Source organism: Topomyia yanbarensis, chromosome 2 (assembly GCF_030247195.1).
Source record: "Topomyia yanbarensis strain Yona2022 chromosome 2, ASM3024719v1, whole genome shotgun sequence".
NCBI lineage: Eukaryota > Metazoa > Arthropoda > Insecta > Diptera > Culicidae > Topomyia > Topomyia yanbarensis.
The window spans coordinates 136306714-136319286 of NC_080671.1; the positions used below are offsets into that span (position 1 = coordinate 136306714).

General features: G+C 41.5%; 1 protein-coding gene across 1 annotated transcript in view; it reads left to right on the forward strand.

The window, feature by feature from the left end:
- Positions 1 to 12573, forward strand: part of LOC131681451 (uncharacterized) — a 248419-nt gene that overhangs the window by 165858 nt on the left and 69988 nt on the right. The window contains exon 3 of the mRNA XM_058962244.1: positions 11804 to 11933. Within this exon, the coding sequence (XP_058818227.1) occupies positions 11804 to 11933 (130 nt within the window). The remainder of the gene's footprint in view (positions 1 to 11803; positions 11934 to 12573) is intronic.

Consider the following 12573-nt stretch of genomic DNA (forward strand, 5'->3'; position numbering starts at 1 on the left):
GAATATTAATTCCAACTTTATCACATTCAACCACGTGCTTGTTGTTGTTCTGCAAAACGAAACATTCGGCTTGGGCTAACGTGTTAAATGACATGAGACTTGATTTGTGAAAATCGGTTTAGTCATCACCGAAGAACCAATGTGACTAATTGTGGAATATGCCCGGAATCCGGGACTCCCGGAATCGTCGGTAGTGGACAACATATTCAAAGAATGTTTCATTGGCAATCAGCGATCTAGATTTGCGAATCGAAGTAATTTGGTGACCATTTCAATAGTTTTTAGCCTCTGAGATATTGCGATTGTAACGGTTTATATGGGAAATTATAGTTTGACCTTACTAACCAACCTGTAACTTCGGAATCAAAATCCAAAACCGAATGAAATTTATCAGCAGTCAACGGGGTTATTGCATCTTTCATTTGAAATCAAGTTTGTAAAAATCAGTCAAGAATTCGCTGGAAAATAGGTGTGATACTAGCTTAGGAACTTGACGAGTTCTCCGGGGGCATCATGAACTGTCATAGATGTCCAAAGCTACTTTGAATGATCATTAGTGATCTAGACCTGCAAATCAGAGTAATGTTACACCCTTTTTAATATGCATTACAATATTTGGACATCATGGTGGTACCAGTTTATGTGGGAATTTGCTGTGTGATCGCACTCTTCAACCCGTAACTCCGGAACCGGAAGTCGGATCAACTTAAAATTCAATAGCAGCTTATGGGAGCGTTATATCTTTCAGATGAAAATAAGTTTGTGAAAATCGATTCAGCCATCTCTGAGAAAATTGTGTGAGTTTAAATTACACTCACATACACACGCACACACACACATACATACACAGACATTTTCCGATCTCGACGAACTGAATCGAATGGTATATGACACTCGGCCCTCCGAGCCTCGGTTAAACAGTCGATTTTTACAGTGATTGCATAGCCTTTCTTAATATAAGTCCCATAAAGCCGCTTTTTAGGAGTTTATCCTCGACAGCCGAAGTGGTTGGTTCGCTCTAAAACCTCAGAGTTACTTTCTACCTAGTGTCTCATCACCAGTGACCAAACTGTCTATTACAATGACGAAAAGTGCAAAAGATGCAGCAATGCATGAAGTGACCCAGTTTTAAAAAATGAAAAATGATTCTCCACCCGTTAATCGTATTAGATTATACCCGAAGAGCGCCAAGGCTCCCTTCATCGTATTTATTCACAAGCGTGATGCAGATATTAATGTGCTTCAGGTTTCAACAACTCTACACAGCCAGTATAAATCTGTTGTAGAAATTAGAAAAATGACCAACGAGAAAATAAAAATAACAATGGGCAATCTTAGAGAAGCAAATGACTTTCTAAAAAGATCATTTTATCGATCTCCCTTTCGCGTAAGCATCCCCATATATTTGATAGAGACAGATGGAGTAATCGCCGACCCTTACATCGGCACCGCTGATGTGATCGGTCATGGTGTTGGGGTTTTCAAGAACCCGAAGCTTCCACCAGTAGCTGTATTGGAGACTCGTCGGTTAGCGCAGTATTCTACCGAAGACAAACAGTTCGTGCCCTCCCCCAAAATTCGTGTTACGTTCTCCGGAACACTGTTGCCAGATTTCCTACAACTCAACCATGTGTTGTTCCCGATACGACCATTCTTCCAGAAACCTATGACGTGTTCAACTTGCAAGCAATATGGGCATACAGTGAAATATTGCTTCAACAGAATTCGCTGCATTAAATGTGGTGAAACCCATACAGAAGACCAGTGTACAGTTACGGAAACTACTTGTGTTCGCTGTGGAAACTGTCACACAGATGAAAAAAATTGCACAGTTCACATCGAAAAATGCAGAGAGACATACCAAAAAGCAAAGAAAAAACATCAATCGAGGAGAACCAGAATGCGGAATTCGATAATTAGTAATCTTTTGGAACCCAGTGAACCAGAAAATATTTCGACAAACACCATCAGTCAAAATCCTCCACAATCATACGAACAAACACCAACTAACCCGACATATGTAACTAAAAAAACTGAGCTACATGCAAAAGGATCGCCAGTGATTAAACGTGACCAACTAGATCAACAAATCAACCTATCAGCTTTAACTACAATTCATCATTTGATCAATACGATATGTGATTCTCTTGGAGTAGATTCCTCTTTGCGAACCATTATTTCAGCATTAAACCCAATAATTTCTCATTTATGGAAAGAAATAATTAAAAAATTCCCACTTTTAGCATTAATAATTTCACCTTAGTAATCACGCAATGTAACATAACTAATATTACAGTTAAGCAGCATTGTATCACTAACACGGCTCATTATCACCCTACAGGTTACCGAGCCAGTTGCAAATAAACAGAAGGCAAAAAAAAGCCGCTTTTTAATTTTTTTCGAGATACCATAAAATCTCGACATTTCATGCATTTTAAAGATGTTTGGCATCAAAAATACGAATGCGATTTCTGAAATTTCATGGGGTCCGCCCTTTGAAAAAAAATTTTGAGCTCCGGCTTACATGGGAATTTCATATGTGACCGGACGGTTTAGTCTATAGTTCCGGAACCATATGAGCGGTCTGTATGAAATTTTACAGACATCTGTGGGGATAATATAGCTATCATTTAGGACTAACCATTTCCGGGAAACTGATATGAGTTCGTTAATTTTAAAAGATGGCCGCTTTTCCCGGGTACTTCCGGAACCGTCTATGGTGGTCAATGTAGTCAACGTGAGTTCGGTTGGCCATCAGTGACTTAGAACGGCAAATGTAAGTTGATTGAGAGACATTTTAGCGAAAATCATTTGAGACTAAGTTCGGTTGAATCGGTTAAGCCATCTCCGAGAAACCGATGTGACTGTAATTCAAAATTTGGATACTTCTGCCGGGGCTTCCGGAACACATGATGGTGACTAATGTGGCCAAAGAGACTTTGAATGGCTGTTAGTGACCTAGTACTACATATCCAAGCAAATTTGGTCACATTTTGGAAAAAATTGCACCTTTATACGTTTATTGCATAAATTGTTAAAACCGATATTTTCTGTGTGATCGTACTCATCACCCTGTAATTCCGGAACCGGAAGTCGGATCCATTAAAAATTCAATAGCAATATGGGAACGTTGCACCTTTCATTTGAGACAAAGTATGTGAAAATCGGTTAAGCCATTTCTGAGAAAAATGATTGAGATTGTGTTCACGTACATACACACAGACGCACATATACACACATACACACACAGACATTTGCCGAACTGAATCGAATGGTATATGTCATTCGGCCCTCCGGACCTCCGTTAACAAGTCGGTTTTCAGAGCAATTGCAATACCTTTCTATTGAGAAAGGCTAAAAACATGTACAAAATTTCAAACAAGTTTGCGGTTGGATCAAACGATTTTTGCGATTTTTTTTTGAGTTTTTTAAACAATTTTGCTTATGCTTCGAGATTATGTAGCGAATTTAGCCAGCACTCAATTTGATAGCTCTACAATTTGCTCGGAATTTCTAGTTGACACTTGAGATTCATCTAGTAGTTTAGAATCTAAAGATTTTAATTAGTTAAAAAGTCGATCTTTTGGCAAAAACGAAAATCTAACTTTTCTAGATAGTTCTCTTAAAATATTAGCAAAAATCTTCTATCAATGGTAGGCCATTCACATACGGCAAAGTTATAATTTTTTTGTGAAGGATTAGTAGGAAACATACACTTTGAAAAATAGTAGGAAATCGTAAAGAGATGTGAACAAGTTGCATAGGGGAACATGGGAAGACTTGACCAAGCGCAAAATTCTATTATCAGCTATGACGAGTTCTATTAGGGTCTTAAAATTTTTAAATTCTTCATGCAATTGGCCGGAATAAATGTCTCCTACATTGGCGAGATACACAAGAAAAAGATTTTCTTGCTTTGGAGTGAATTCCAGAAATAAATTTTTTTGATGACTTTTCTTGCACTGTAAATAGTACCGCCAACTTGCCCCGCGTGCAGCACCGCCAACTTACCCCAATCGCATATTTTATTAGAAACTATTTAAAAAATAACTTTTGTTTGTGGATAGATATAATATCAATACGGATACTGAAAGCTCTTTTCACGCGCTGTCAAAAAATACTATCATTCGGGAAATAGATTGAAAATCACCCTAAATAACGCAAAGTATTTAAAATTAAGAAAATTTACTTGGAATGCTCGAAAACACAATATCACCCACAACCTCCTCCAGTCAAGCCGTTTTGCAACAAAAATACATTGGATAACGGGTTTCACATGCCTTGAGGTACACAAGAAGAGGCATCGCTTTATGTCTAATAGAGACAGAGAAAAACGGATTCCGCCAACTTACCCCAACCACCAACTAGCCCCGGGCTCCTCTACATTTAATCCTTAAAAGGAAATGCATTAAAAACAGTCGAAATTTATGAAATGCAACATTTTTATTTTTTTACTGGCACTTAAGGATCTCGACAATATGTAAAAATATGAAGACAGCATGTTTTATGTTTTTGATTTTACAAAATTTTCTTGGTCAAGTCTTCCCAGGCCTTGGTCAAGTCTCCCCGCGGTGTAGAGACTTGACCAAAAAAACTCATTCCTGAAAAAAATATAACTTTGGAAAAAGTAAACTAAAAATTCTGCAAAAAATTATACATACGCACAATACTGCTGCGCATTATGTTTAAATGAGTTTTGAAGGATTGAAAATGTTTTTAGACATTTACGTAGGTTTAACTGAAAACCTGGTCAAGTCTTCCCATGTTCCCCTACTAGAAGTTTATTTATCTTTTTGCTTTGGTCTTTTAGACATAAGTGTTTTGATCACCAAAGGACTACAATTAAGACCAAGGACGATAAATAGGAGCATAAAGTTTTCTGTTCACTGAAAATTAAGTTGGTCACGTCGGGCACATAAAACCAGTTGTTTCTCGTGATTGATTTGTAAATTTGTAAAAATGTAATTTTATCAAAATGAAGACAGTTCCCTCATAACAATAAAGATTTTATGGTAATTTTATAGCCACTGATAAAACTTAGATTGCACTTGTAATGTGCTATAAAACTGTCAACTGTTACTTGGGTTAACCGTTATGTGTCCGACGCGGTACCCGGGTACCTTTTTTAGGTTTCAATTAATGAAATTCCCATGTTTTATCCATAGGTGGAATTCGAAACTTTGTGACATCCTAGAACTTCACCAAGTCAAGATTTTGGGTTAAAAAATTGTTGATATAGTAGGGGGGGAGTGAAGAGGGGCCCTTTTTTCAATTTGTTTATTTGATAAGGCACGTATGCGTTAGCTTAAAGGTGCCATTTTTTCATTGTTTTACATTTTGAAGTTCTTAAAACTAGGGGGTTACACATTTCAATATTATTTTGTTTTATACAATGAAACTAAAAAAAAAACTTTACAGCTAACTTATACATATAAAAGAGGGTATAATATAATATTCGTAAGATTTGGGGGACGGGTCATTTTGTGTGTTCTTTTTATAGTAATTCACTTTATGATTTTTAGTAGGGAGATTGTAGGAGAAATTAATTATTAACTAAGCGGAACATTTTACAAGCTTATTAACTAGAAATAACTAGAGAGAGTGGTTCAAGATTAGGGGGAATTAATTAGGGCTATTTTACAGTAGTGGTACTGTTGTGCATTTCTTAAAGAGATTAAATATTGATCAACCAAAACTAGAAGATAGGGGGGCACATAAGTTTTGGGAAGGGTGGACAAGGCTGAAGGGGGGGGGGGGGCGATATAAACTTTCAGTTTCCGGCATCAGGAATTAACGGCCAGGATTACAGATTCGAACGGATGTATCAAGTATTGGGACGCCAGGCGGTTTTCCTCGAGCCGGCAGGGGTTCCTCCAGACGATTTCGTAGTACGGCTCAGATACGGATCGGAAACACACCGCGCTGCGCGTGTGATGTTGTACTGTAGATCTCGTGTTATTGGTTCATTCGACAGATGTTTTGTCTCGTCTTGGAGTCGTATCAAACCATCGTTGGGGTACGGTAGGCGAAAGAGGGCACTTCTGGGAATGATAAGAGAAAAGATAGGGGCATTTAAATTTGGATATTGATGGTTTTGAGGAACGTGTATATAAGGGACATGTAGAGAATATCGCGGCTTGCTAGTACATCTCGAATCGGGACATTGGGTGATCTTCCTCGGGCCCAAAGGGAATCGAATAGAGATCTGGCAGAACAGTACTCGGCGCATGCCCAGACAACATGTTCGATTTCGGGATAACCGTTGCCACAAGCGCAGATACCGCTATCCACGAGCCCAATATGCCGGAGATGTGCGTCCAACGTGTAGTGATTGGACATGAGCCGAGACATCACGCGAATGAAATCCCGACCCACATCCATCCCCCTGAACCAAGGTTTCGTCGATACCTTAGGGATTATCGAATAAGCCACCTTCTTGTTGCAGTCGACTTCTCGAAATTTACTATGAAAGATGCTTGGGATCACTTGCGGACGTATGTGATCCGGGATTCCACGAATCTCGTCTTTCATGGATGTGTCGAAGAATACAGTTGAATCAGAAGCATGAAAGAGTTTGACACGGTTGGGATAGCATGAAGAAGGATTGATATTTTGTGCCATGTAATCGAAGTACAAGGACATAAATCGGGTTTGAGAATTGAGCTCGACAAGCCTTTCGAAATTTGCAATTACTAACGGGTTCAAGATATCGCATCGAATGAGCAATCGATATGAGAGTTCCCAAAATCGATTTTTGAGCGGAAGGACGCCCGCCAGCACTTCTAAACTCATCGTATGTGTCGAGTGCATGCAACCCAAAGCAATACGCAAACAACAATATTGGATTCGCTCTAGTTTGATGAAATGTATGTTCGCAGCGGAGCGGAAACAGAAACTCCCGTACTCCATCACCGACAATATTGTTGTTTGGTACAGCCTGATCAGGTCTCCTGGGTGGGCATCCCACCATGTTCCGGTTATTGTACGGAGAAAGTTGATCCTTTGCTGGCACTTCTGTTTCAGATACCTAATGTGACATCCCCAGGTTCCTTTAGAGTCGAACCAGACCCCGAGATATTTGAAAGTTGAAACCTGAGCAATAGTTTGACCCATTAATTGAAGCTGTAGTTGCGCTGGTTCACGCTTCCTTGAAAATACGACTAGCTCAGTTTTCTCCGTGGAGAACTCCATACCTAGCTGGAGGGCCCAAGCAGACAAATTGTCCAAGGTATCTTGCAATGGTCCTTGCAGATCGACGGCTTTGGGACCTATAATAGAGACCACACCGTCATCTGCAAGCTGCCTTAGCGTGCAGGAATTGACAAGACATTCGTCAATGTCATTCACGTAAAAGTTATAGAGAAGGGGGCATAGACATGAGCCCTGGGGAAGACCCATGTAGCTAATTCTTGATGTCGATAAATCACCATGCGAAAAATGCATATGTTTTTCGGACAGCAAGTTTAGCAGAAAGTTGTTTAGAGTCGGTGAAAGACCATGCTGGTGCAGTTTCTCAGAAAGAATTTTGATAGAAACTGAATCAAAAGCCCCCTTTATATGTAGGAAAACTGATGCCATCTGCTCTTTGCTAGCATAAGCCATTTGAATTTCTGTTGAGAGCAACGCAAGACAATCGTTCGTCCCTTTGCCTTTGCGGAAACCAAATTGTGTATCTGACAGTAAGCCATTTGCTTCAACCCAATTATCGAGGCGAAACAAGATCATTTTCTCGAACAACTTTCGGATACAGGACAGCATTGCAATCGGTCGATACGAGTTGTGGTCGGAGGCTGGTTTTCCTGGTTTTTGAATGGCGATGACCTTCACTTGCCTCCAGTCATGAGGGACAATATTACCCTCAAGAAACTTATTAAATAAATTCAACAAGCGTCTCTTGGCAGAGTCTGGCAGATTCTTTAACAAGTTAAATTTGATTCTGTCTGGCCCTGGGGCTTTATTGTTACATGATAAGAGAGCAAGTGAGAACTCCACCATCGAAAACGGTGTTTCGTTCGCGTTATCCTGAGGGGACGCGGCGCGGTAGATCTTCTGTGCCGGGGCGGAATCCGGACAAACCTTCTTGGCAAAATCGAATATTCAATGGTTTGAATATTCCACGCTCTCGTTAGTACTGTTTCGTTTTCGTACGCGCCGGGACGTACTCCAAAGAGTGCTCATCGATGTTTCTCTCGTTAGTCCATCGACGAACCGGCGCCAGTAGCTACGTTTTTTGGCATTTATCAAACTCTTCATGCGCGTTTCCGCCATCGCGTACTGTCGGTAGCTAGCTGGCAGCCCGTCGTCCCGGAAGGTCTTATACGCAGCGGCCTTCTCCGCGTACACGTCTGAGCACTCTTTGTCCCACCATGGATTGGGAGGACGCCCGCGTGAGTTCGCGTCTGGTACGCGTTTAGTCTGAGCTTGAATCGCGGTATCGAGAATCAAGCCAGCCAGGAACCCGTACTCTTCCTCCGGAGGAAGCTCTTGTGTCGATTCTACTTTTTCGGATATCGCGGACGCGTAGCTCTTCCAATCAATATTTCGTGTGAGGTCATACGAAACATTGATTGTATTCGGTGGCCCTGAACCGTTAGCAATATTAATTACGATTGGCAGATGGTCGCTGCCGTGGGGATCAAAGACTACCTTCCACATGCAATCTAACCGCAGCGATGTCGAGCAGAGGGACAGGTCTAAGGCGCTCGGACGAGCTGAAGGGGCAGGAATCCGTGTCATTTCACCCGTATTCAAAATGGTCATATTGAAGTTGTCGCACAGCTCATGGAGTAGGGTAGATCGATTATCGTCATGAAGGCAACCCCATGCCGTGCCGTGGGAGTTGAAGTCACCTAAAACTAGCCTCGGTGCGGAGAGGAGTTCCGCAATATCGCAAAGCCGTCGGTGGCTAACTGAGGCTCTAGGGGGGATGTAGGTGGAAGCAATGCAAAGGTCTTTGCCTTTAATTCTGGTTTGGCAAGCGAGAACTTCAATGCCTGGTATCGAGGGGAGGTCGATCCGATTGAAAGAATAGCACTTTTTGATCCCCAAAAGTACTCCTCCGTAAGAGTCTTCTCGATCCAAGCGAATAATATTAAAATCGTGAAAGTGTAGGGTTATTTCTGAAGTGAGCCATGTCTCGCATAGGGCAAATGCATCGCATTTCAAATTATTTAGTAAGATTTTAAACGAATCGATTTTCGGGATAATGCTTCTGCAATTCCACTGTAGAACAGTGATTAAATCCTTGACCTCGTTCGATGAATTAGCCATCTAAGGATACAATCGCTGAAAGAAGCGGCCATTTCGCAGTGAACTGCATCAAAAATGTTTTTACTGCGGGGAGAAAGCTTATCAAGATACTTTTAAGGGGGTCAGAAATGTTTAACGCTGTAAGAATACGGTCCACAATGTCAGAGAAATTTTTAAAGCCAGCGCTGTTGTCTTTCTCTGGCTGAGATATGGGAACACATGGGGTTTTTGATGTTCCTGGAAGTGCTGGGAACTCCTTTTCTCAGCTCAGCTTACTGAGACCGGGAGCGACTTGCTTCGGTTTTGCACCAGTACTTCCTTGAGTAGTTATTTTAGGGGGACCATGAAGAGACACCTTCTGGCCTTTACGACGAAGCTTGGAAGAGGAAATGTTCTTCCTTTTTCTACTACTTCTAGGCACAGCAGAAGATGTTCCCTCCTGGGGTTCATCACAGTCGCCGACAGGTGGCGTAGCTATCTTAAGCATTTCTGCAAAAGATCGCTTAGAGCGTCCCTGAAGGGAACGCTTAAGATTTTCCTCGCGCTGTTTGTACGCGGGACATGAAGGGAGATCATGTGGGTTTCCCCCACAGTAGAGACACTTTTCGACATCTCTACCACAGGAATCATCCGCATGATTTCCACCGCATTTCCCACAGCGGGCTTTATTGCTACAATGGGAGGCTGTGTGTCCCAATTGTTTGCAATTAGTACAGTTCATGACCCGCGGCACAAAGAGGCGAACAGGTAGACGAACCTTGTCAAAGAGGAGGTAATTTGTGCAGTTTATAACCCGCAGTACAAAAAGACGAACAAAACGGTACAAAAAGACGAAACCTTGTCAAAGAGGAGGTAGTTAGGTAGGGCAGACCCGGCGAAGGTCACCCGATAAGAGTCTGAGTTGACGTATATTTTCTTGCCGTCAGCTGCGACTGATGCTGAATGCAAACGTTTGCATTCCAGTATCTTCACTGGCTTAAGCATGGGGTCTTTGAAACAGCCAGTCCCATATTTTAGCAGGTCCTCGCAATTCAGACTCGAATCGGAAACGACCCCACTGACTTCAACCCTGCTAGCTGGAATATACACCCTGTACTCCTTCGTAAAGGGCTCGTAGCCAGCAATATCGTTTGCCTGAGTTGAACTGTTAACCACCACCCGAAGCTTATCAGGGCGAATTTTCGATATTTCTGTCACGGCCGAATACCGATCCGTCAGAACTCGAGAAATCTGCAACAGATTCAAACACTTTTTTTCTTTGGTCCGAAAGAAGATCACAAATGGCCCGGTGGCCGAGCTCGGATAAACCTTGAGCCGGGGAGCCGATTTTATTTCGACGTCCATCTCACCTTGAGATGAACCGCCGTCAGGGGAAGTCATTTTTGCACGGGCCTATTGCCCAGTGCACGTTATTTAGATAACCAAGAAGGGGAAACGAAAACTAATACTTGGCTTGTGTAGGTAACGGTATCCAGACGGCTTACTAGAAGAACACTGCTTTACTTGTCACTGACCGGCTAACGGTACTCAGAAACAGAAACACAAAAGAAGGGAAAACATACTGAAATCTCAACTAGGCGTAGAGTGTGCAAATAACCTTGAACGCGGATTAACACTATTTGTCGCTATAGAGTGTACGGACCGATGACAAAAGACTTACATGCACCGATCAGAGAGCAAAGATTATCAAAAATTCCAATGCCGGTTATTAAAAATGTCTCTCCTCCGCGGCTACGCTTCTGCGCACGTAAATATTCAAGATATGCGAGGCTCGATTGAAATTTCCCTAATGGAGGCCTCGAACCATCCATCCCAGCAAAGGATGCATACGTTTAATTTCCATCAGGCGGAGGAAAGGCCTTCGTACAGAAGAAGGGAGGAAAATCACATTTAACGATTTACCATCAGCGGGTTCCGTAGCTGGTGACAACCGAGTGATGTGAACTAATTTTGGGCTATCCTCAGCTGGATGTACGTACAACCATGATGATCCCTGTGTTATTTATAGTCCCATATATGGGGTAAATGATACGCGCGGTTGCTTTAATGAAGTTAATTTTTCATCTAGCTCAACCTCGATAAGTGTGAGAAAAATGAGAAAATAATTATGGTAGACGCTTTGCCGCAGTTAGGATAAGTGCGACTAATTTGCATTTTTTAATTGAAACTATCAACTCTATAGGGCACTGATTTGATTTATTCAACGATTTTTATTTGAAGTGTGCGATATCCGGGATGATCTTTCAAAGACTGAAACTAAGCTATACGGTAACGATTGAAAAATATAAAAATATATTTTTCACTGTTCTCAATCAGTTAAAATTCAGGAAGAATTTTTTTTTCTTAACTATATTACAATATCGCCAGAACGACCATATAAAATCACACTTTCCACTTCGATTAGCACCGATTGCTTTCATTAGCGTTCAATTGATTGAGATTTCAAGCACCCAATATCCTGGCCAACCACTATCTTTTACCCCAGCCAATGACGATGACGATGATGATGATGATGGACTATATGTGTTCTCTTTGCTTTGATTTTCATTTCCAGTTAAAACGTCCGATGTCGAAGCTATCGAGGACCACCAGGCAATCCTGTACTGTCCACTTCTAGCGTCGAATCGCGATAAAATCAATATGGTGCTGTGGTTTCGAGACAACGCCGGTATTCCACTGTACAGGTGAGCTATGCCAATGTAAATCATCCGAGCAGAACTGCACCGTCGTTCTGGTGCCGCTCTGTACCAACATCATATTTGATCGAATTGCGAAACAGGGTTTGTGTTTGTCGTGTTTGGATGATGATGAGTGTAACAGGATTGGCCAATTGCGGCGGTGATTCAAGCTAATACACGAACGGCCATGTGGCTGGCTGGTAACGTTTTCATTTACAATTAGAGATCCTCTCCGGGTAGTCAACTCCTATTTGCTCGTTGCGAAAAAGCAGTACGAGGTTACGTTGTAGTGTTAAGCAGTAATGTATTGGGATTCTGGGCATATTGAACTGAGATATTTGCTATCGCACAATTGTGCATCAGCTTAGAAACTTTGTAGCACTATTTTGAGATTACTTCAGGCGATTATTGTGATTTGGAATTTAATTATTCAGTCATGTCCATACGATCATAATCATTTTGACGTTTTTCAATATTTCTCGACAAACATATGATTACGGCTTAAAAGCCAACTGTCACAATCCTCTTCAAAGGGCAATTCCGGACATACCGTTACTGCCCAAACACGGTTTACAGTACTAAATGTTAGAGAAAACTTTTCTCTTTTGTTTACTATCAACATCTGTGACTGACTGGCAAATAACCG